Source organism: Acipenser ruthenus, chromosome 10 (assembly GCF_902713425.1).
Source record: "Acipenser ruthenus chromosome 10, fAciRut3.2 maternal haplotype, whole genome shotgun sequence".
NCBI classification, from domain to species: domain Eukaryota; kingdom Metazoa; phylum Chordata; class Actinopteri; order Acipenseriformes; family Acipenseridae; genus Acipenser; species Acipenser ruthenus.
The window spans coordinates 48,380,867-48,403,378 of record NC_081198.1 but is presented as its reverse complement, the minus strand read 5'-3'; the positions used below and the strand labels follow the sequence as shown (position 1 = coordinate 48,403,378).

Sequence of the window (22,512 nt, the reverse complement as noted above, 5' to 3'; positions counted from 1 at the left end):
TTCACAAGATTCACACTCGCAGACCTTGGATCTGAGGTGATTGTGCTCAGTGATGTAACATTATTCTGTCGCAGGTGACGCTGAACTAGTTATTCCGTGTAGTAAAACATTGGACTCCTTTGCATGGAGGATCTCAGTAAGCTACAGTGAATCAACTGATTCAGATTCAGTTATGTTAAGTCTGCCAATTGATGATGTAGGGCAAGGCAACAACTGAGTGCCCAAAAATATGAATCACAGTGAGTTTTGACCTCCTTTAGTATTCTGGATGGAGGGCATACCTTGCAAAATGACCCTGTGTGAACAAAAGGAAATATATAGAAATAATATGTACAGCTAAACGTGTCCAAGTATCTTATAGGAATGAAGTAAGACCATGGAAATCCACACCTGTGCTGGAGAAACATTGGATCAAGGGACTTCTTGTGGAACCAACTAAGAGCGAAACCTGGTACAGAAGTTGAATCCTGCTGGGAACGTGTGGATATGCTGGACATGTACTAGGCGATTTCAAATATGGAATGTACTTTTATATAAAAATGAAGTGTTAGAGGTTTTTGGAAGGAAGGATAAAGAGAGAGTATCCTTGTACTGCCAGTAGGTGGCTCTCTTGCTCTATGAAATAGGTCAGTCCACTCTTGTTTAGATAGGACATTTAATTAAGTACTTAGTAATCTAGCACCTTTCCGTCTAAAAAGTGAACGTTAATCACACCTACAAATTTATGTTTCTAAAAACAAGATAAGGGATTCTTTGCAACATATAAATTAACATTAAAACTTAGCAGCCTTAGCAGTATAAGTGCTTTAATACTGGTAGGTGTTTTACCAATGCTGTTTAGGCAGATAGTTACCACATATTAAATAAGGTTGTTCTTCAGATCGGTTGGTGTAGATTATTACTTTACACATTTTGTTGGCACACTGCCTGATACTATACTGAAGGTCCCAGGAAAAAGCATTAATTTCCTGCTATTAAAAGCAATTAACATCCTTTGGGCTGCTTAATTGGACTTTTATTTCATAGCAGTGCTCCACAATTCAACTTGTCCCCCAGCGAGTAACAATAGCCTTTGAACATTACTAGTTCTAGAATTTGTATCAGTGTTTACTATATCCATTGTTTCTAATGTGATGTGGTATCATAACCTGAATAAGATCCATGTGGCCAGCATTGGATCAGCCACCAGCTGTTGTCTTCTCTCCTCGCAATCATAAGCGATCTTTGCTTTTAACATGAACGGCACTAGGGGGCGCCCAATACACGGTTGACTTGGTGGAGTTCCAATGCTGCACATGAGAGCCCACAGGATTCTGTTTCATCTAGTGGAATTGGGAATCGATTCATAAGTATACATATAATTTTTTTTTTGTTTAGTTTTTTTTTCTTCCAGCTAATCTCCATTCACATATGTATATTGATATTGGCATACAGTTACCAGACTGAATTGGTGTATTTCAGTTGACATACAGTATAGACCACCATCTACTTTGATTGTTAACTGCCAAGTCAATCAGTTCGTTTCTAAACAGTAGCTTGATTAGCCAGATTCAGTCAGGCTAAAAAATCTGCCTGGACAAGATTAGCCAGGCTGGTCGGGTCTGCATGTATTTCCAATGCTGTTATGTAAAGCGCAGTCGAACTGTTGTAAATGCTATTGTATAACTATGATTGCTGTATTGCAGAGAAATACACAGCTGTGTACAAGACTGGCTGATCTAGCCCAAGTAGCATATATCTATGGCAGGAACAGCAGCTCCTGAATTCACAATCAAAGTACCTGAACCAATAAAGAAACTGGATTTAACCCATTATAATGATCGCAAACATCATACAAATGTAAGCTGACAAAAAACAAAACACAAGAAAAAAATGATTTGAAGTTAAATAAAAAATGTAATTCCAAATTGCAACAACATGACAATGATGCGACAAATACGCACACTTGAAAACACCTCTTTGTACCAAAAAAAAAAAAAAAAAAGCAAATTAATTATCTTATGTTCACATATTGCGACTTATGATTATAACTACAGCAAAACATCTCCCGGTCATTTCCGGTATGTATATGTATCTCATTTACTCCACATTAAAGACAAATGAGATTCAAAAGAATCTGCAGAGTAGGGTGCAACAGGTAAGTAAAGTGAATTCAAATGACCTGAAGAAAAACGCACGGGTTTCCTCCCACCTCGCTTTCTATCCTAATATCAGAATCACCAGTGCTTCGAATGGGGAGTCAGTCATGATGACAAAAACATGTTTTTGGTGAGTGTTTCACTATACTTGTATGTCATTAATAAACTTTTATTTTTCTGTCGTTGTGGCTTGCATTTGAAGACCACATGTAGGTCAGGTGCTAGGCTCCATGGAATAGGAAAACAAACCAAAAATAAAATGTGTGTGAATGTTATAGTTTGCAAGAAAATTATGTTTCAGTTATGTTCCGACACATGACAGCAATACAGATGGTATATTTTTAAATAACCTGGCATCTTGGCACCTATTGCTGTATAGGCTAACAATTTATAATTAAAAGTTCAATCATAGAATAGACAACATCAATGGATTTAGAACAGCTGTCAAGTTCGCGTGACTGAGCTAACTTGTGTGCACACCAGTGACGCATGTTTTGTTTGTCGAGCGATTTAAAAAAAAAAAAAAAAAAAAAAAACCCATTAATCTCAGTTAGAAGTTTATACATTATGTTCTATTTTCAGCCCCTCTAAGCATGTTAACAGTGCTGTATTAAAATGACGCAGTTGTCTCCTCAAATCTGACAATGTTATTATTATACCCTAAGAGAAGGAGATGTGATGCATTTTATTGGACTAACTAAACAATGTTTAATCGCAAGCTTTCAAGACCTCAAAGGTCTCTTCTTCAGGTTAAAATAGGAAAGAGAGATTGATCACATCTCCTCTTAGTCTGTCATCTCTGGCTACCATTTCATCTACCAATTATTATACCCTAAAATCCAAGTCATAAAATGTAACAGAGGCAAAGCAACACTTCATCAAGTTCACTGGCTAAAACCCATAAGCAGAATATATTTGGGTCTTTGCTTGTTTGTTTTGATGATGCTTCCTGGTGTGACCTGCAGAACAGGAAGCGATTAGATAACAGGACTCTATAGCACTGCAGATAAAACCCAATCCTTTTCAATCCCAATGCATAAACTGGCAAGAGTTAAACACCTTCAACACTTACATGGGTTTGTCCCTTTGATCTTGCTAGTTAAAGAGTTTTAGTAACAGCAGTCCTGCCCAAGGCCACAGTGCTGATGCTACCCAGCAGCTGCCTCTATCTGTCTAGCGGCTTAGACACGTCTGTTTAAAAAGGGGCTTTCAGAGCAATCTGGACTAAAGAAACCTGACCAGCTGAGTGCAGATGAGTAGAACAACACTTCTACTTTGCAATGGCTTCGGTACCAACATAAACAGCTTGTCTAGTCCACTGAAGTTTTTGAAATCAACTGAACGTTTCGTAAGTTCTATTATTTTGACAATAATTGCATACATTCATTTACTCCTGAATGTAGTAAGCCACAAATAAGGACTTACCAGTTATTATAAAGCAATAAAGCCAGGCAGGTGGAGGCACCATTATGTTGTCACCATTATCTTGTACAACCATCAGTGGTCAGCAAGGGTGCTGTAGCAGACCCCTATAAGAATTATAGCATTAAGTGGTAAATATGGCCACCATTACTGTCACAGAGATACAGTAAGTGATAGATGCAATGTTATCTCAAACACACCTCAAGCAAGTCCCACAGCTCGTCCAGAACCCTCATCGAGATAGCATGAAAAACAGCAGTGCAGCATTTAAACAACAGTTCTCAGGGGTGGAAATTAGACTCCCATTGGATAGCAGTTTGATCCATTCCTTGCTTTACTGTGAGTTTAGTGAGACACACCTGAGTTTGTTACCTATGCACAGGAATGGATGGAACTGCTGTGCAACAGGGGTCTTATTTCCATCCCTGTTTCTTGATTGCAGTCGGTTAAGGGATGTCTTTGTAATCTCCCTGTGTGTAATATATTGAAGTACCTTCAAATAGCTGCATCTTGTTTTACACTGAACTGAGCTGAGAATGCAAAAGGTTGAGGGCGTGAGAAACGAGAATACCTTTGCTTGCTGGGTTAGGAGCTCTTGGACTGATCTAGAATAAGCCAAACTTACAGGACAAGAGTAAGCATCAGCCTGGCAAATGTTTTTTCTTTTTTCAGAATATTATTTTTACCTCCTATATAGCTCTATTCAATGAATATTAATAAAAAAAAAACAATTGTGGTTGCTTGTTTAGATGGGTCTAGACCATCACGCCATCCTACTTGGTGTGTTTGGATGTTTGCTTGCCACCTCACTGCAGTCGCAAGCCCTCACTCTTTATTTGTGTTTCTCTTAGGATTTGCTTAACAGGTGGTCTTCCGAAGGGGGTCACTAGGTATATTTAGCCTCTGTAACCTGAGAAAGCTGCTTCCTGATTGGCCAGGCTAGCCAATGATAATTTAGGAGCTGGGGCAGCTGTGTGCTCTCGCCCTGCTTTTCTTGGGAGGGAAGAGTTGAAGAGGTTTGGCTGCTTGGAAAAAAAAATTACTTAAATCACTGGTAAGCATTATATTCCTGTTTTCTTTACGCACATTGATTACGAGTTGGGTGTTTTTACATTTGCAAAAATCATAGAAGTAGCTGCAGGCTGATTGTTTTTTTAATTTTCCAAAGCTAACCTAGCTAAATGATCTCTAGATAGTAAATGTTTGCTGTATCTTCATCTGAATTGAGCTTAGGTGAGCCAGAGGTGATGGTGTTCTTATCCTAGCACTATAACCCCCCAGTGCTACTAAACACAGTGTGTTATATTCTAAGTCAGTTTTTTGTGCATTTTTAATTTGAATGTTGTATTTTGTATTTTAAAGTCATTCATTTGATGATGTATATCTGAGAGCTGTACTGAAAAAGGGGACATCAGTATACGTTCCTATATATAATCTGCAGCCTCAGAAGGAATGGCAAAACCAGCCAATCACAGGCCAGCGTTAGCTTACATGAGAAATATCTTCAGGACCCGCTACCAGCTGTCGTGGCTGATCTGTCTCGGGTGTCAAGCGTCTGATGCTTTGACTCTGAAAGTCCTGGCAAAAGCATTCCATGACAAAAGCAGAAGCATACAAAACTTGTTTTGATTTTATAAAATACCTGAATTATTTTCATTGTTCTTGTAGGTTGGAAAACTGCAGAAAGGACGAATAAGGGGTAGCTGTTTAGGCCCACGGTGAATGGAAAAATCCCAGCTTCCGTATTTTGAGGTTGCTGATAATTTTGTTATTGGCTTTATATATATATATATTTGTTTATTTAGCAGACGCCTTTATCCAAGGCGACTTACAGAGACTAGGGTGTGTGAACTATGCATCAGCTGCAGAGTCACTTACAATTACGTCTCACCTGAAAGATGGAGCACAAGGAGGTTAAGTGACTTGCTCAGGGTCACACAATGAGTCAGTGGCTGAGGTGGGATTTGAACCGGGGGCCTCCTGGTTACAGTATATATATATATATATATATATATATATATATATATATATATATATATATATATATATATATATATATATCATGAATTAGAGAGTGAGAGAGAGCGAGAGATTTTTTTAAATTGGTAACATTTGGAAATCTCATATCCTCTGTATGTCATAATAGTCATAATATATTTTTGTTATTATTCTATTTATTTGCTGCAATGTAAACTGCAGTTTATAGCGACAGTAACTACCTGACATGCATATTCTACAAGACGAAAGAGCTAAGAAGGATGCCATTGAAAATCACAAGATCAAATGTCTGTTAGGAGACCTACCTACAATACCCCAGCAAAGGTTACATGTCCCATTTATAAACAATGAAAAGAAAGACATGAAGCAAATAACAACAATACAATGAAAAGACATTACATGCAGGCATTACACGAGATGCTACATGTTTGGGTCAGCAGAATAAGTCTGTTTATAAAGTTGTTTGTTGGTTCATAACATTGTTTATCATATTAAGAATCTGTGTTTCTGTATCTAGATCTTTAATACTTAACCAGTATGGAAACGGAGGAAGTTGAATATGAGGAAGAGTATGAAGAGGAGGAAGAGTATGAAGAGGAGGAAGAGGAGGTTGTGGAGCAGGTAAGATACATTTATATGTAAATCATTTTATTGAATCAATGAAATGTTGAACAGTGAAACATTATTATTATTTGTTTCACTATCTAAAACACTTTAGAGAGTAAGTATGAGTTGATTGTGAAAGAGAACAATGACGTCTTTATGTGGTTATCATTTTTGGGGGTATATAACATTTAAATAATGAAGGTAGTTAACCAAGCTTGGTCTATTGCCGAGTATTTCTGTTGTAAATTGATTACAAGCTGCCTATTCTTAACTGAAATACTCATGCAGTCAGCAGTCCAGAAACGTCCCAATAGGCATTTCAGAGGAATGTCATATCCCATCTCAAATAGGTTCCTCTCTGCATGTAGACCAGCACTTCCAACGTCATGTAGTAATTCATCCAGCAGCTAAACTTCTAGCGGTTTTGTATCGATTTCTGTCCTTTTATTGTGTATGGAAGAGAAAACCCCAAATCACAGAGAACGTGCTACGGCCTGTTCTAGTTGAAATGTGCTGCAAAGCATAACACAATTTTGAATACATATTTAGCTGGCTATTATCTTTATTCTGTGATGTTCTCGTATTGCTTTCATTCACATTCTTAACATGAACACTGGATATGTCAGAAGAACTGGTATATTTGTGAAAGTGTGCTGTGTAAATCCACACGCGCAGTCCTCATCTCTCTCTGTATCATTATTTTAATGGAGGCTGGGATTTTTAAAAACCACACACAGTAGTTTGTAATGCAAGGACCAACTACAACATGTTATGCCTTCACTAAAATACAGTGTAGTTTAGTGTGTTTAAAAAACAAACATCCATTTAATGGATGTGAGACTGAAAGGTCATGGATACATAACAAAGGGTATTGATATAAGATGGGGTAGAAAAGACAGGATGTTTATGAGGTAAAGATAAAAGGAATGCTTGAAGATGGGTTTGGTATAACTAGCAGACCACACACCTGACCATGCTTTGTTGTTTCATTTTAGTGGAAGAGAAGTAGATGAGTTAATAGAAAGAGATAAACATATATGAGCAATTGTTCTATTTTGAAATGTAAATATAAAAAAAGAAAATCTTACATTTTAACTGGGGAAAATATAAGAATCTTGTTTACCCGAAATATAATGAACAGGAAACCCAAAATGTATTGAACAGGAAACCCAAATCTTAGTTATTTGTTTATCTAATTGGTAGTTTATGGTCTCCATCAAGCATTAAGTCATGTGTTATTTTTACCTGTGCAATGTAGTAAATGGAAGAGAGATTTATATATCAGGCCTTAGCCTTTACCAAGTGATTGAAAAGAATTAAAGAAAACCTTCATGTATTTTTTTTTTGTGAAATAAAACTTAGATTTCCTAGGTTTTCACTATATTTACTTTAAAGTCATGTAAATTAAATGTAGTAAGAATTAAAGTTTCTGTTAAAAAGCACTGGCTTTGGTCAGCTATTTAAATTGAAAGTGATTCCAGCACTGGCAGCTGTTTGTTGTCTGTTGTCTGTTGTCTCTTCTGACATCATTATTTGCTTGAAGCAACTACTGTTAAAATGAAGTTTCATCCCTGTAAAATACCTGACACCTCCCCCATAACGCAGAGTGAAACAAAATCTTAACCGTTTAATCTCCTATTTCAAGATGAAATGAGATTAAATATAAGAGAGTACTTGCTGTTTGTGATAACATTGTTTTGTTTTTATTTTAAAATATATATTATTTACATGTTATTTATTTATTTATTTGTTTATTTATTTTTTATAGAAAAAGGTACGTATTATTATAAGAGCATACTTACTTCACAAACTCTTAAGATTACGATACTGTGAATCATCTCCTATTTTCACTCTATTCTGGCCATCCTTGTCACTCTGTCTTCATTCCCTTTGGGCTGATAAACAGGTGAAAATGATGGCTATGCTGTGGCAACGTTCAGCAAAGCCAGCCTACTTTTGGAAGCGTTTATACCTGTGCTAGATGATCTCCAGTTCTGTCCATGCCCTGGTAATAATCAACGATCTCACAACAATGGCATGCTGGTTGCTATGAGATCAGAACAGAAATAGATTATCCTTGTGTTACCCTGAGCCATTCATCCCATGACACAGTGACTGCTTTTATCAACCTGACTGCTGTTTTAACAACATGGTTGGTTATATTTGGTTATTTACATATTTGAACAACTTTCAAAACCTCTTTTAATACCCATGACTGGGACATGAAGCCGTGGACGTCAAACACATGTCCTTTATCACCAATAGGCATTTATTATTATTACTAAAATGACATTTTAAATAGAATACTTACTCTGACCGACTATGAGTTTGGCAAATTGGACTCAGCTTTCAATTCACACCTTCGTAATTAAAATTGAATTGAATGTCACCACTATCCTTATTGCAGCATTTACAGAGTAGCAGGTCCTTGCACACATTTTTTAACTATAATAGCAGTATCACCGTAATTAAAATGGTTACAAAAGACAAACAAATTCATGTCACTCCATTCTATATGCTGGAAGTGTGCTCACAATAAAAGAAAGACTTCTGATTAGCAGCACATGTCATTATTCAAACTCAAAGAAGTTGGACAATAAACATCAGAAAAATAAAGTACACAAGGGCCAGGCATCCATTATACCTGGAAGTTTGTGCTACAGTGGTACACTGAACTGCAGACAGCCACTGTTCCATCATGAGAATGCACAGTTAGGCCCATTCTACTGAGTTGCAACCAAACTGCATTGCAATATTCAGTACTGCATAGAGCTCCCCAGGTCTGGTGGTTGTGACGAATGTTGCCACAGATATGCAAATATGTGTTATTTGAATTGGTGCGGCTGGCGTCTGTGTCCTTTTTTTCCAGCTCTGTGTGCAATCTATACAGCCTCATTAGTCAGCAGCTCTGGAATATCAGGCAGATTTAATGAGGGATGGATTCTGGAAAGAGCAGGAGCTAATGCTGCATTCGTACATACTGTATCCGGAGGCCTCGGGAGGGGGGATGAGTCAAGCTACATGCATGTGGAACAGTCTGCTAACATAGCAGTCAACCATGGTAACAATGGGAGTTACAATACACAAATAGAAACAACAGCTGCTAGAGAACTTCACAGAGGCACGAATGCAAATCTAAAACACTTAGGGGTAGATGTACTAAACTGTTGCATCGTTGCAAACCACATGCAAACCAGTTGGAAGTGTAGCGTGAAATGTACTAAACAAACGCAACACTGTTAGCATCATTTTAACGAATGCTTTGCAGCAGCAGTTCTTATTTGCGCTTTAGCCTTAAATGTATATGTCAGATCGTGATGTGTGACTTTCCACTGTACGGATTTAGAGACAGAACGTCAGCTAGAAAATTACACTGATTCTCATGGAAAAGTGACATGGAAAGCCTGCTGTGTTCCTGTGGGCTTGCGGGTTTGCATCGCTTACAGAACCATCTCATTGTAACAATAAACTGCAACAGCAAATAAGAATAGATGTGAGGTCAGTCAGAAGCTGTGCTGGTCAGATAGAATATCAGTGTGTCCTCTCAGTTGCTGGGACACAGGCCAGGGCTGTTTAAAAATATTTGAAAGCTTGTACATAGTTACTCGCAGTTGTTTTTGGTGTTTTGTTTAGTTGTTACCGGTTAGTTAAAGTCAAGATTTTCCATGTCGTCATCTCTGAAGAAATCCATTGTTAATCAGCTTGTCCCTTGGTGGAACCAGTTGCCCTTGTCCAGACACTCTCTACAAATCATTAAAGGAAGCAGTCCATTTAGAAAATATTGATCTGCTCTCTCTGTAGTGACCTGCATTATGTCTACTGTTTTTAGACAGCATTAAGCCTGTTTTCAATGGTTAGTTTTTGCGGGGGGGGGGGGGGGGGTGTCTGTGGAATGCCCCATGACATTTGATAGAACAGGTCATGAAGGGGCAATGGCAGAAGAACCAAGGTTAGCATAGCACACCAGGAAAAGAAGGACTGCTATGGAAATTCAACCAGAGCTGGAAAAGGACACAGTAACTTTACTGTTTATTGATATGTGTTTGATCCCCATTTTGAAACAAGGGAGTTTGTCCTATATTTACAGGAGCTTAAAGAAGAGATCATACAGCATACAAGGGTCATAGAGGTAAACCAGTGCCTCTATGCAGATCATGGTGCAACCACTTGCAACAATCTGTGCTTTGAAGGTTATTTCACAAATGCAGCAGCTTGTCTTGCATAGAGTTTACTATGAACATAAAGAGAGCTGTATATTTTATGTCAACATCATCCAATTTCTAAAAAAAAAATTGAAAATCTGAACTGAACATAGCTGAATTTTGAAAGATGCATTTGAGGTTACAGCAGAGCCCTGAAATAACCTTCATATCAAAGTATAATATAATGTGTTAGCCCTATACGTTAACAATCCCCAAGCTCGTTATAATACGCAAACACAGTTACTGCATGTGACCGTAACATGTGGTTGATTGTTTATAAGCTTTTAATATTTCTTTGTTACAGGTAAGCATGCTGTATGTTCGATGCATCAGTGCCATTGTGAAGTGCTGTCAGGTCTTACAAGCTGACCAATGCTGTGTTTGGCTGTGTTTTTTTTTGTTGTTTTGTTTTTTTGCAATATTTTATTATTTGTTTATTCAATTCAATTTGAATGCAAAGGTGTCTAAAGTGTATGGCAGATATGTTTGTATTTCCAGCATTGTGAAGTTAACCTTTTTGTTATTTAATTCAGTGCTAATTTTGTTTTGTGGTATGCTTGTTAAAAATAATTCCAATTCTGGACATGGGAAGAACATCCAGCAGGTAAGTGAGATATAGTATGATGGTTTCTTGCTAATAATCTGGATAGTTCTCCATACTTCCAATGTAAAAAAAATGACTCAATATAATTCTCGTCAAAATAGAAGTGAAGTAGAATACAGTGCACTTTTTTGTTGCCTCTTGATAAGTATAGTTACAATTTGTATTTTTTTCTGTATTCTGTTATGGCTTACATAACTGACAATCACAGTATAACAGTAGAAGGTTATTGTTTTCGTTAGCATCTACACACGGGCCCTTTGGTTTAGAATATTGTCCAATCACGCTCCTGGAGGGCCATTCCGCCCCAGGTTAACAGATACAATTATATTATTAACTACTTTAGGGTCTGGATGGAGGTTTAATTGGTTTAATTAAACAATTTAGAACAGCATTATAAAGAAGACCAGAAGGGACAACTTTGGTCAACCCCCGATTTATCCCTTTGGTTCACAACATTGGTTTGGAACATTTCTTTTAGGGCTGTTGTGATTTTGTTATCGGTTTGTAAATCATGTTTTCAGTCTCTTGTGTCCTGTAGTTGAGGCACCTGGGACTGGAAATCTCGTAAAGCTAACCCGTGTATTTCTTGATTCCAGTCATCAGGAAGTGACCTCCAGGCGGGCCTGCCTGTGAGGAAGGTGAAGAAGAAGAAGAAGGTGGACACATCCAAATTCATGACCCCTTACCTGGCCCACAGCCAGAAAATGCAGGAGCTCTTCAGTCAGGTAAGGGTGTGGGGGGGTCACCAATGATGTAATCAGAGGGTGCGAGTGTCTTGGAAGGAACCCTGAACTTAATCGCTGTCCTTTATCTTCCTTGTAGAACAAATACAAGGAGAATTATGAAAAGGAGAGAGGAAAACCCTATGGGATCGAAACTGACACCCCAGAACTTCGCAAGATCAGGAAGGCTCAGGAACAGCTCAGTGAGGTAAATCAGACTGTAGTCATGTATTTATTATTTTATGATGGACCCCAGGGACATGCAGCTCCAAACTCCTGTATAACAGCATTCATACTGCAAATCTTTACAGGACGATTATAATAATTTGGCTGCTTTATGCCCAAGGGACTGTCTGTACACGGCAGATGCCAATAATGCCAGTCGAGTTTAATTTTTACTTTTTTAATGTAGGTCAAGTACCGCATGGAAGGTCATAAATCTCAGACAATGAGCAACTTTGACGGGACGGCCAGGGAGGTTGAGCATGCGAAAAAGGTTTCACAGCTTATTAGCAAGGTGAGTCCAAATATTTCATAAACTCCAGGTATACATTTTGAAACGTGCATTAGGGACCCTCTAGTTCCCAGGGTGGTTTTACAGCGCTAAGGGTTTTGATTAGTTAGGGATGCTCAGAGTGTAGAGAGAGAGCAAAGACCTGAGACAGTAAGCTGCTAGAGCAGGCTGGCTTGTAATGATTGAAGGGAAATAAAGGAAAGTTTGTGCCTTTAAAATGTGGTCCTGAACTCATCTTTACCCAGACACTCCTGTCGCCTCAATATTCATCAAACAAGAAATGTTTACATATAAAGAAAAATAAAACAACTTAAACGAGATAAAATCTGTACAAGACTTAAATAGGACTGGTTTTGTGCAGGGCTTAACCTAGCTTTATAAACTTGAAGCAGTCACTTTAACTTGGTATCGCAGTCTTGTAGGAATGCCCTCAGTACAACCTTGACATTAAAACCCTTCCTTGTGTATTGCAGGTTCTATACAGGCAGAAGTGGGATGAGATCAAGGACAGGTACTTGCTCCCCCCAGATGCCCCTGAACTTGTGCGAGCTGTGAAGAATGCTGCTAACTTCAGTCAGGTAACTAAAATAAAAGGTTCCTGTGCGAAATCAATGTCTCTAAAATCTTGAGCTCTAGTGAATGAATGCCGTGTCTGAAAGTATGGGTTTGGGGTTAGTTGTGGCTGCTGTCGCTTTTCTTTATTCTTTAGAGCAAGTCTTAACATCCTTCCTAAAAAATAAGTTTTATGGTTATTAATGTAGTAAATCACTGTCTGTTAAGCCCCATCATTGTTTATATCTGTTAAACCCTTTCCATTTTATTCAAAGTTATACATTTGGTTTAGTTTTTTGTTTATATATATATATATATATATATATATATATATATATATATATATATATATACAGTGCCTTGCAAAAGTATTCAGACCCCTGACCAATTCTCTCATATTACTGAATTACAAGTGGTACATTGAAATTTCGTTCTGTTTGATATTTTTCAACCCCTGTGCTGTATTCAACCCCTGTGCTGTGGAAGCTCCCAGTTTACACCGATGAAAGAAATTGCCCTAACGAGGACACAATTACCTTACCATTGGCCTCCACCTGTGAACCATTAAAGTTGCTGTCACATTTTCTGGATAAATACCCCACTATTGAAGGATCATTGGTCAGGCTGTGAATATGAAGGAAAATGAAGACCAAAGGGCATTCTACAGAAGTTAGAGATAAAGTAATACAAATACATAGATTAGGGAAAGGGTACAAAAAAATATCCAAGTTTTTGGATATCCCAGTGAGCACAGTTGGATCAATAATCAGGAAGTGGAAGCTGCATCACACCACCCAGGCACTGCCAAGAAAAGGCCGTCCCTCAAAATTCAGCGCTCAGACAAGAAGGAGACTTGTGAGAGATTGAAGGAGCTACGGAGTTCAGTGGCTGGGAGTGGAGTAATGGTGCACCAGTCAACCATATCAACAGCTCTGCATAACACTGGCCTGTATGGGAGGGTGGCAAGAAAGAAGCCGTTACTCAAAAAGTACCATCTGAAAGCATGTCTGGAGTTTGCCAGAAAGCATGAGAGTGACCCAGCTGCGATGTGGGAAAAGGTTTTGTGGTCAGATGACACCAAGATAGAGCTTTTTGGCCAAAACTCAAAGTGCTATGTGTGGCGCAAACCTAACACTGCCCATGCCTCAAGACACACCATCCCTACAGTGAAGTATGGTGGTGGCAGTATCATGCTGTGGGGATGCTTCTCATCAGCAGGGACTGGGCATCTTGTTAAAATTGAAGGAAGAATGGATGGAGCAAAATACAGGGAAATACTGCAAGAGAACCTGCTTCAGTCTGCTAAAAAACTGAAGCTTGGGAGGAAATTCACCTTTCAGCAGGACAATGATCCCAAGCACAAGGCCAAAGCAACATTGGAGTGGCTCAAGAACAAAAAGGTGAATGTCCTACAGTGGCCCAGTCAAAGTCCTGATCTCAATCCCATTGAGAATCTGTGGCACTATTTGAAAATTGCGGTCCACAAGCGTCGTCCAACCAACCTGGACAACCTGGAGCAAATCTGCCAAGAAGAATGGGCCAAAATCACTCCGACACTGTGGCCAAAATCACTCCGACAGCTGGTACATACTTACCCCAAAAGACTTAAAGCTGTTATTGCAGCGAAAGGTGGCTCTACCAAATATTAATGTGTGGGGGTTGAATACTTATGCAAGCAAGATATTTCAGTTTTTTTTTTTTCTTAAAAATATTTCCCAACATAAAACCAATGTCACCTTACAATAATTGATATTGAGTTTCAGTGTTTTAAAATAAAATATCAAACAGAACGAAATTTCAATGTACCATTTGTAATTCAGTAATATGAGAGAATTGGTCAGGGGTCTGAATACTTTTGCAAGGCATTGTATATATATATATATATATACAGTGCCTTGCGAAAGTATTCGGCCCCCTTGAACTTTGCGACCTTTTGCCACATTTCAGGCTTCAAACATAAAGATATGAAACTGTAATTTTTTGTGAAGAATCAACAACAAGTGGGACACAATCATGAAGTGGAACGAAATTTATTGGATATTTCAAACTTTTTTAACAAATAAAAAACTGAAAAATTGGGCGTGCAAAATTATTCAGCCCCCTTAAGTTAATACTTTGTAGCGCCACCTTTTGCTGCGATTACAGCTGTAAGTCGCTTGGGGTATGTCTCTATCAGTTTTGCACATCGAGAGACTGAAATTTTTGCCCATTCCTCCTTGCAAAACAGCTCGAGCTCAGTGAGGTTGGATGGAGAGCATTTGTGAACAGCAGTTTTCAGTTCTTTCCACAGATTCTCGATTGGATTCAGGTCTGGACTTTGACTTGGCCATTCTAACACCTGGATATGTTTATTTGTGAACCATTCCATTGTAGATTTTGCTTTATGTTTTGGATCATTGTCTTGTTGGAAGACAAATCTCCGTCCCAGTCTCAGGTCTTTTGCAGACTCCATCAGGTTTTCTTCCAGAATGGTCCTGTATTTGGCTCCATCCATCTTCCCATCAATTTTAACCATCTTCCCTGTCCCTGCTGAAGAAAAGCAGGCCCAAACCATGATGCTGCCACCACCATGTTTGACAGTGGGGATGGTGTGTTCAGGGTGATGAGCTGTGTTGCTTTTACGCCAAACATAACGTTTTGCATTGTTGCCAAAAAGTTCAATTTTGGTTTCATCTGACCAGAGCACCTTCTTCCACATGTTTGGTGTGTCTCCCAGGTGGCTTGTGGCAAACTGTAAACGACACTTTTTATGGATATCTTTAAGAAATGGCTTTCTTCTTGCCACTCTTCCATAAAGGCCAGATTTGTGCAGTATACGACTGATTGTTGTCCTATGGACAGAGTCTCCCACCTCAGCTGTAGATCTCTGCAGTTCATCCAGAGTGATCATGGGCCTCTTGGCTGCATCTCTGATCAGTCTTCTCCTTGTATGAGCTGAAAGTTTAGAGGGACGGCCAGGTCTTGGTAGATTTGCAGTGGTCTGATACTCCTTCCATTTCAATATTATCGCTTGCACAGTGCTCCTTGGGATGTTTAAAGCTTGGGAAATCTTTTTGTATCCAAATCCGGCTTTAAACTTCTCCACAACAGTATCTCGGACCTGCCTGGTGTGTTCCTTGTTCTTCATGATGCTCTCTGCGCTTTAAACGGACCTCTGAGACCTATCATAGTGCAGGTGCATTTATACGGAGACTTGATTACACACAGGTGGATTCTATTTATCATCATTAGTCATTTAGGTCAACATTGGATCATTCAGAGATCCTCACTGAACTTCTGGAGAGAGTTTGCTGCACTGAAAGTAAAGGGGCTGAATAATTTTGCACGCCCAATTTTTCAGTTTTTTATTTGTTAAAAAAGTTTGAAATATCCAATAAATTTCGTTCCACTTCATGATTGTGTCCCACTTGTTGTTGATTCTTCACAAAAAATTACAGTTTCATATCTTTATGTTTGAAGCCTGAAATGTGGCAAAAGGTCGCAAAGTTCAAGGGGGCCGAATACTTTCGCAAGGCACTGTATATATATATATATATATATATATATATATATACAATTAAAGCAGAAACAATGGCAGTGAACTTTACAGGTAGTGAATATAGAAAGCAATATCAACAGCCAAACAATTAAGGGCTTGTGAGCATGTTGTTTATGCTACAAATGTGCTTAGCACGTTGTTTAGAGGCTGAACTGATAATGTAAGCCACATTTGAAAACAATGTTATTTGAAATGCTAACCATGGTTTTTCTTTTTGTTTTTCGAAAGAAACTGTACACCGAAGCCTGGAATGAGGATAAGACTATGTACTACCCTTACAGTGACAGCCCTGAGCTCAGGAGGGTTGCAAAAGCCCAGAAAATAATGAGCGACGTACGTTGTAATTCACCATTATCTCTGATTTAATAGTTTTAGCTATGCAATCATTAAGACAGACAAAACTGGTCTATTTAACATAATGTGCACAATACTGGTAATCCATTTTAGAAAGACATTGTAGGGTTAATGCACATTGCTAATAACTTAGACATTTGTGTTGACATTAGCTGGTACTAAAATTGGCTTTTTGTGCTATTAATCCAGACAGGCAGCACACAGGTGCAGTTCTGTATTTAGTCTTAAAAGCAAGAAAGTTCAGATGCTGTTTCTATAGTGTTGCCATCTCCTTGCCGTTGCATGGTGTTTGCAATCGTTCTGAGTGCTCCTTATTGCAGTCACTCAAATACTATTGCTTTCTAAAAACAAGTGAGAATTCGATTGAATTGCAAGAGCAGCTAAAACTTGAGACGGGTTACCAGCAGTATCTAGTACTAGAGCAGTAATAGGGCTTGTTGTGTTTAGCTGATGATCTCTTTTTCAATCTCGCTTCATATAGATTCAGTACAAGAAGGGACATGATGAACGCAAGGCCAAGTACACCTCGCTGGCTGACCCCCCTGAGGTGATCCTCGCCAAGAAGGTGTTCACACAGCGCAGTGATGTAAGTACTGTGAGCCTTTCAATGATAATACCAATATAATTGGGCAGCAGTGTGCAGTAGTGGTCAGGGCTCTGGACTCTTGACCGGAGGGTCATGGGTTCAATCCCCGGTCGGGGACACTGCTGTTGTACCCTTGAGCAAGGTACTTTACCTAGATTGCTCCAGTAAAAACCCAACTGTATAAATGGGGAATTGTATGTAAAAATAATGTGTAAAAAATAGTGTAATTGTATGTAAAAATAATGTGATATCTTGTAACAATTGTAAGTCGCCCTGGATAAGGGCGTCTGCTAAGAAATAAATAATAATAATAATAATATAATCCATCACACAGCACAGTGATGTAAGTACTGTGAGTCTGTGAATATAACCCATCACACAGCACAGTGATGTAAGTACTGTGAGTGTGAATATAACCCATCACACAGCTGCCTCCCCCTTTCAGATAACTGCATTTTAACAGTTAAAATCCTGCTCAGTGAATTCAGATCAAGTCAGTTTTTAGTATGTCAGATTAAATACATGTATAGTGGTGCATTCAATGAGTGTGCAAGTACTGGTTGTAATGTTCTTTTCTCTCCAGACTATAAAAAGAGCATTGCAGTGATCTTGTTGTTTCTCTGCAGCTCAAGTACCACGAGGAGTATAATAAGAATGTGAAGGGCAAGTGGAGCCAGACTCCTTGCTATGAAGTTGCTGTTGCAAGAATGGTCTCTGACAACCTCAGCAGTGTAAGTATGAACAAGACAGAAGCATGCTAATGATTACTCCAATCACAGCTAAGGGCTGTGTTTATCAAAGCTTTACTCCAGTCCTTGATGCATTTCTATTTTTTCAATGAAGATTCCACGCCAAACAAGCAGCATTTGATTTTAAATGACTGTACTTCCTTTGATTTTTATCTCCCCAAAAACATTTTTAGAACATGTTGCATTGTATGCATTGTAACCCGAACCCTACTGTATGTTTATATCTTTTTAATTCTAGAAAAAGTACCAGGCTGCTTACGAGGATATGAAAGATCAGATTTACTTCATGCAAACAGATACCCAAGAGTATGACATGAACAAGAAGGCAAGGATTGCTGCTAGCACGGTACGTACCCAGAGCTTAGACTCACTGCCCCTGAACTAAACCTCAACCAAGCCCTACAATTCAACTGTCCCACAGCTCATGCTAATGAGATGCTACTGAGTTGACCTTCAGAATCACAAAATACACGAGAACCCTTTCAAACTCTTTGTCATGCTAGTACTGGGACTGCAAAGCCCCGAGATGATCTCAGTTGTGATTGGCGACGGTCAGTTTCCTCAGTAGAGCGGCTGGTGGTGGAAACCAAGTAAACAGATGTGTGTAATAGTGTGTAAATAATGCAAAGGGTAAAGTGATCTGGATTAAATCAGAATTATAATGTCCCTATAAAGTTTTCTTTAGTTTCTTTAAGGTAGGTAAGACAGTACAAGTTACTAAGTATTTTTTCCCTGTTTTTTAATAGGTGAAATACAGACAAGATTTTGAAAAGACTAAAAATGTTGCAGATTATAATGTGCTTCCTGCTACAGAGAATCCTCTGCTGAGGCAGCTTAGATACGCTGGGAAGATCTTGAGTGATGTAAGTATTACAAACAGCAAATAGCAACACTATGACAAATGGAGTCACCAAATGTTGGTGATATGGCCTGGTATTTCATTTTCAAATTTAAGTGTCATCCCATTGACACATTTGTCTTCTCTTTTTATTTTTTCAGAAAAATTACAAGGGCTCGTACGAGAAATCAAGAGGAAAAAGTATTAACTACTGTGACACGCCAAAGTTTCAAATGGATAATGTGCTGAAGCAGTTTAGTGATGTAAGTAATGCAAGTAAACCTTTGCACGTAGTTAAATGTTACTGTATTTCTCTTTTGACTTTTAATATTTGTATTTTTTGTCTTTTTTTGTTACAGGTCAAATATAAAAAGGCTTATGAGACGAATGTTAAGGGGCATTATATGGGCAGCTATGAGAACCCGGACATGCTTCACTGTCAGAAGATGGAAGAGCTGAAGAGTGATGTAAGTTCAAAAATGTCCAAGTGACTTTCTCATTAAATCAGTAGTCTTTATGAACAAATATTAAAAAAGGATAACACAACAATGTTGGTAGTGATTGGATTGCCTGTACTTGATGTTATGCTAATTCTATAATTAGTAGTATACTGTTATATTTTACATTTGCTTGCTCTTTGTGGCTATGTCACAAAGCTTATAGACTTACGGGGGTACGTGAGTGGCTCATCCCATTAAAGCGGTGCCGCTCGGAGTGCAGGATGAGTCACACAGCTTGGGCGGTGCTGCGCTGTGCAAAGAGGCAGAACATTGCTGGGGACCCCGAAGGGGGCGTCACATTGGCTCTGACGCTCCCGGGGTGGGGGTTGGGAGACCGGCAGGGATTGCTTCTCCTCATCACGCAACAGCGAGCCCTACTGGCCACACACCAAGCACGTTCAGAGTGGATAAAAAGCAGGGCTGATCTCTGTTTTCCGGGATCGGTAGCCCGTCTACCTCTGCTCTGGATTGCTCGGCGTAAAAGCGATTCTGGCTTTAGGCTTGTGAGATCGGAGGATGCTCACACGGCCTCAGAACATCCGTGCTGTGTGGGTACCCACTGCGGTGAGGAGAAAAAACATAACTGGACATTCCAATTTGGGGGGCAAAATAAATAAAAAATAATAATTGGTCACTCTAAATTTGTATATAAAATAAATAAATAAATAAATACCCTCCAAACATATTTTTTCTTCTTCATTTCTTTCAGAAAAACTACAGGGCTGATTATGAAGCGGATAAGACAAGATGCTATTTTGCTCAAACTATTACTCCCGAATATGAAGCTATAAAGAAATCATACCAGTGTAAAGATGTAAGTGTTCTAAAGTAGCTCATTAGTGTTGACAGTAGAGCCTGTCATATCCGATTAAGTCTATTCCAGAGGGAGTCGATATACTACATACAGTTGCTTTATAACGTCGGGGCATTATAAATTAACAATGTCAGGTACAGCAATATTATACAAAGAAAATCAGTAAAGATTACTGCACAAAAATTCATTATGAAAAACAATACACTATAATGTAGTATTTGGCAGTTTACAAAACAGCATTCCATTCGTTAAAAAAAAATTAAAAAAATAAAATTATAATAATAATAATAATAATAAAGAAACACGCACATACTTTTGAAGGTCAGCAAAGCTGTGAAACAATTCCACATGCCAGAAATACATCAGTTAATAGAGGATATCATATCACACAAGATCGGCTAGTGATACGCCATAATCATAAGCTATGTCTATACTGACATCCAGTGGTTACAATGTGAAGTACAAGTGAGAATTAACACCATTGATTTTGATAAGTCTAAATAATAATAATAATAAAATGATAGATGTCATATACCAGCCAGGACAATCTTTATGTGCAGTTCAGATTTTTTTTCACACATATGCAACATTTTTGTTTTAAATGTTTCTTAATAGACTTTATATGATTCAATTAACTCTCTTTTCTTTCAGAGTGTATACAGACATCATCCAGATACTGTTAAATTCACACAAGTGACGGATTCCCCAGGATTAGTACAAGCAGCAATCAATGCAAGACAGCTAAGTGACGTAAGTATCTTAAACACGCAGCTTCTGCTAAGCAGACAGTTCTAGCAACATTTTAAAAATGGTCTTCTAAATGATCTTTGTTTCTTTTTTTGTCCACTTGTTTTACAGCTTAACTATAAAGAAAAATATGAGAAAGAAAAATTCAAATGTTCCCTGCCTGTCGACTATCCATTTTTCATTCAGTCCAGAGTCAATGCCTACAACCTCAGTGACGTAAGTATTTTACAAACAATAAACAATCTTTGAACAGTCTTGAGTGCAAGCAAAACTTTATTAGTTTCATATAAACTGTGAACAAGAAAAGGATTTTGCATTTATATACAATGGTGATCATTAGCATGTGCACCCTTGTAACAGCAAAACCGTGATTTAGCACATTGTGCTTGTATATACAAATATAGGAACAGTATTGAAAGGTCCTATTTAGTATGTAGTATTAAATAATCTTGGTATTTTGGCACTGGATTTCATCCCAGTTTGAGTTAACACCAGTTTTTTTTTACTTTCCGTTTCCTGATTTCCAGAACTGTTACAAGTATGAATGGGACAAAACAAAAGCCAAGAAGTTTGAGATCAAAGTGGATGCGATTCCCCTTCTTGCTGCTCGTGCTCACACTAATATCGCCAGTGATGTAAGTTTCAGCACAGTGTCATCGGAACTGCATGCAGAAATATATTCTTTTAAATCTCATTTCTTATAAAAGTTTACCACAGTATTTTTGCTCTTTTCCCATGCTTTTCCCATAGTTATACAGTACTTTGCATTTACAATAGTTTACCCTGGTTTGCCATGTTTTTAAATATGCTTTACCATACCTCTCTACAATGCTTGCCTATGCTTTACCATTCTTTCACTGTGCTTTGTAACACTTCACTTGTTATATTTTGAAAATGGATACCATTTTCATAATTGCAATTGATGGTAAAATCCCGTTCACATTTCAAACTGTTATTTTATTTCTATGTGATCCCTTCTCAGGTGAAATATAAGAAAGAGTATGAGAAGTCTAGAGGGAAGATGGTGGGAGCGCTCAGCATTCAAGATGATCCCAAGATTTTACATTCTGTCCAAGTGGCTAAAATCCAAAGTGAAGTAAGTTATATGAAATCTGTCAGCTGTACTGTACAAACTCTTCCCGTTTTGTGTCGATTGGCTTTCTACTGGATCTGTGTCTATCTATATATACAGTTATATATACAGTAGGACTGAGTGCTCACAACATGTTTTTGCTCATTCTGATATCAGCGCGAGTACAAGAAAGACTATGAAAAGATGAAGACCAAATACCACGCTCCACTGGATATGGTCCTGGTTACCCTGGCGAAGAAATCCCAGAGCATTGCCAGCAACACAGACTATAAGAAATTACACCACAGCTACTTTTACCCCCCTGACAGCATGTCTGTGGAGCTGGCGAAGAAAGCCTACACCATGCAGAGCGAGGTAAGCAAATCACCAGTGTTACCTAAATGAGCTTCTTATTTATCCATGTGTGTACCAGTTACACATACCAGGGATTTCTTATTTATCCATGGGTGTACCAGTTACACATACCAGGGATTTCTTATTTATCCATGGGTGTACCAGTTACACGTACCAGGGATTTCTTATTTATCCATGTGTG

The 22,512-nt window shown here is 38.4% G+C and overlaps 1 protein-coding gene across 21 annotated transcripts in view; it reads left to right on the top strand.

Moving 5' to 3' along the window:
* The first annotated feature begins 4,530 nt into the window (after window positions 1-4,530).
* Window positions 4,531-22,512, top strand: part of LOC117406865 (nebulin-like) — a 94,509-nt gene continuing 76,527 nt past the window's right edge. For 17 of the 21 annotated variants that reach the window (XM_034011228.3, XM_059032434.1, XM_059032439.1 and 14 more), the window contains exons 1-21: window positions 4,533-4,614; window positions 5,229-5,312; window positions 6,076-6,179; window positions 10,252-10,293; window positions 11,567-11,695; window positions 11,793-11,900; window positions 12,105-12,209; window positions 12,680-12,784; window positions 16,525-16,629; window positions 17,132-17,236; window positions 17,863-17,967; window positions 18,224-18,331; window positions 18,732-18,848; window positions 18,985-19,086; window positions 19,183-19,290; window positions 20,033-20,137; window positions 20,789-20,887; window positions 20,996-21,100; window positions 21,412-21,519; window positions 21,867-21,980; window positions 22,134-22,331. In XM_034011228.3, coding sequence (XP_033867119.3) covers window positions 6,096-6,179; window positions 10,252-10,293; window positions 11,567-11,695; window positions 11,793-11,900; window positions 12,105-12,209; window positions 12,680-12,784; window positions 16,525-16,629; window positions 17,132-17,236; window positions 17,863-17,967; window positions 18,224-18,331; window positions 18,732-18,848; window positions 18,985-19,086; window positions 19,183-19,290; window positions 20,033-20,137; window positions 20,789-20,887; window positions 20,996-21,100; window positions 21,412-21,519; window positions 21,867-21,980; window positions 22,134-22,331 — 2,052 coding nt within the window. In that variant the 5' untranslated portion in view covers window positions 4,533-4,614; window positions 5,229-5,312; window positions 6,076-6,095. Of the gene's footprint in view, window positions 4,615-5,228; window positions 5,313-6,075; window positions 6,180-10,251; window positions 10,294-11,566; window positions 11,696-11,792; window positions 11,901-12,104; window positions 12,210-12,679; window positions 12,785-16,524; window positions 16,630-17,131; window positions 17,237-17,862; window positions 17,968-18,223; window positions 18,332-18,731; window positions 18,849-18,984; window positions 19,087-19,182; window positions 19,291-20,032; window positions 20,138-20,788; window positions 20,888-20,995; window positions 21,101-21,411; window positions 21,520-21,866; window positions 21,981-22,133; window positions 22,332-22,512 lie in introns of all 21 variants that reach the window. The other 4 variants (XR_009329748.1, XR_009329747.1, XM_059032430.1 and 1 more) reach the window with 3 other exon arrangements.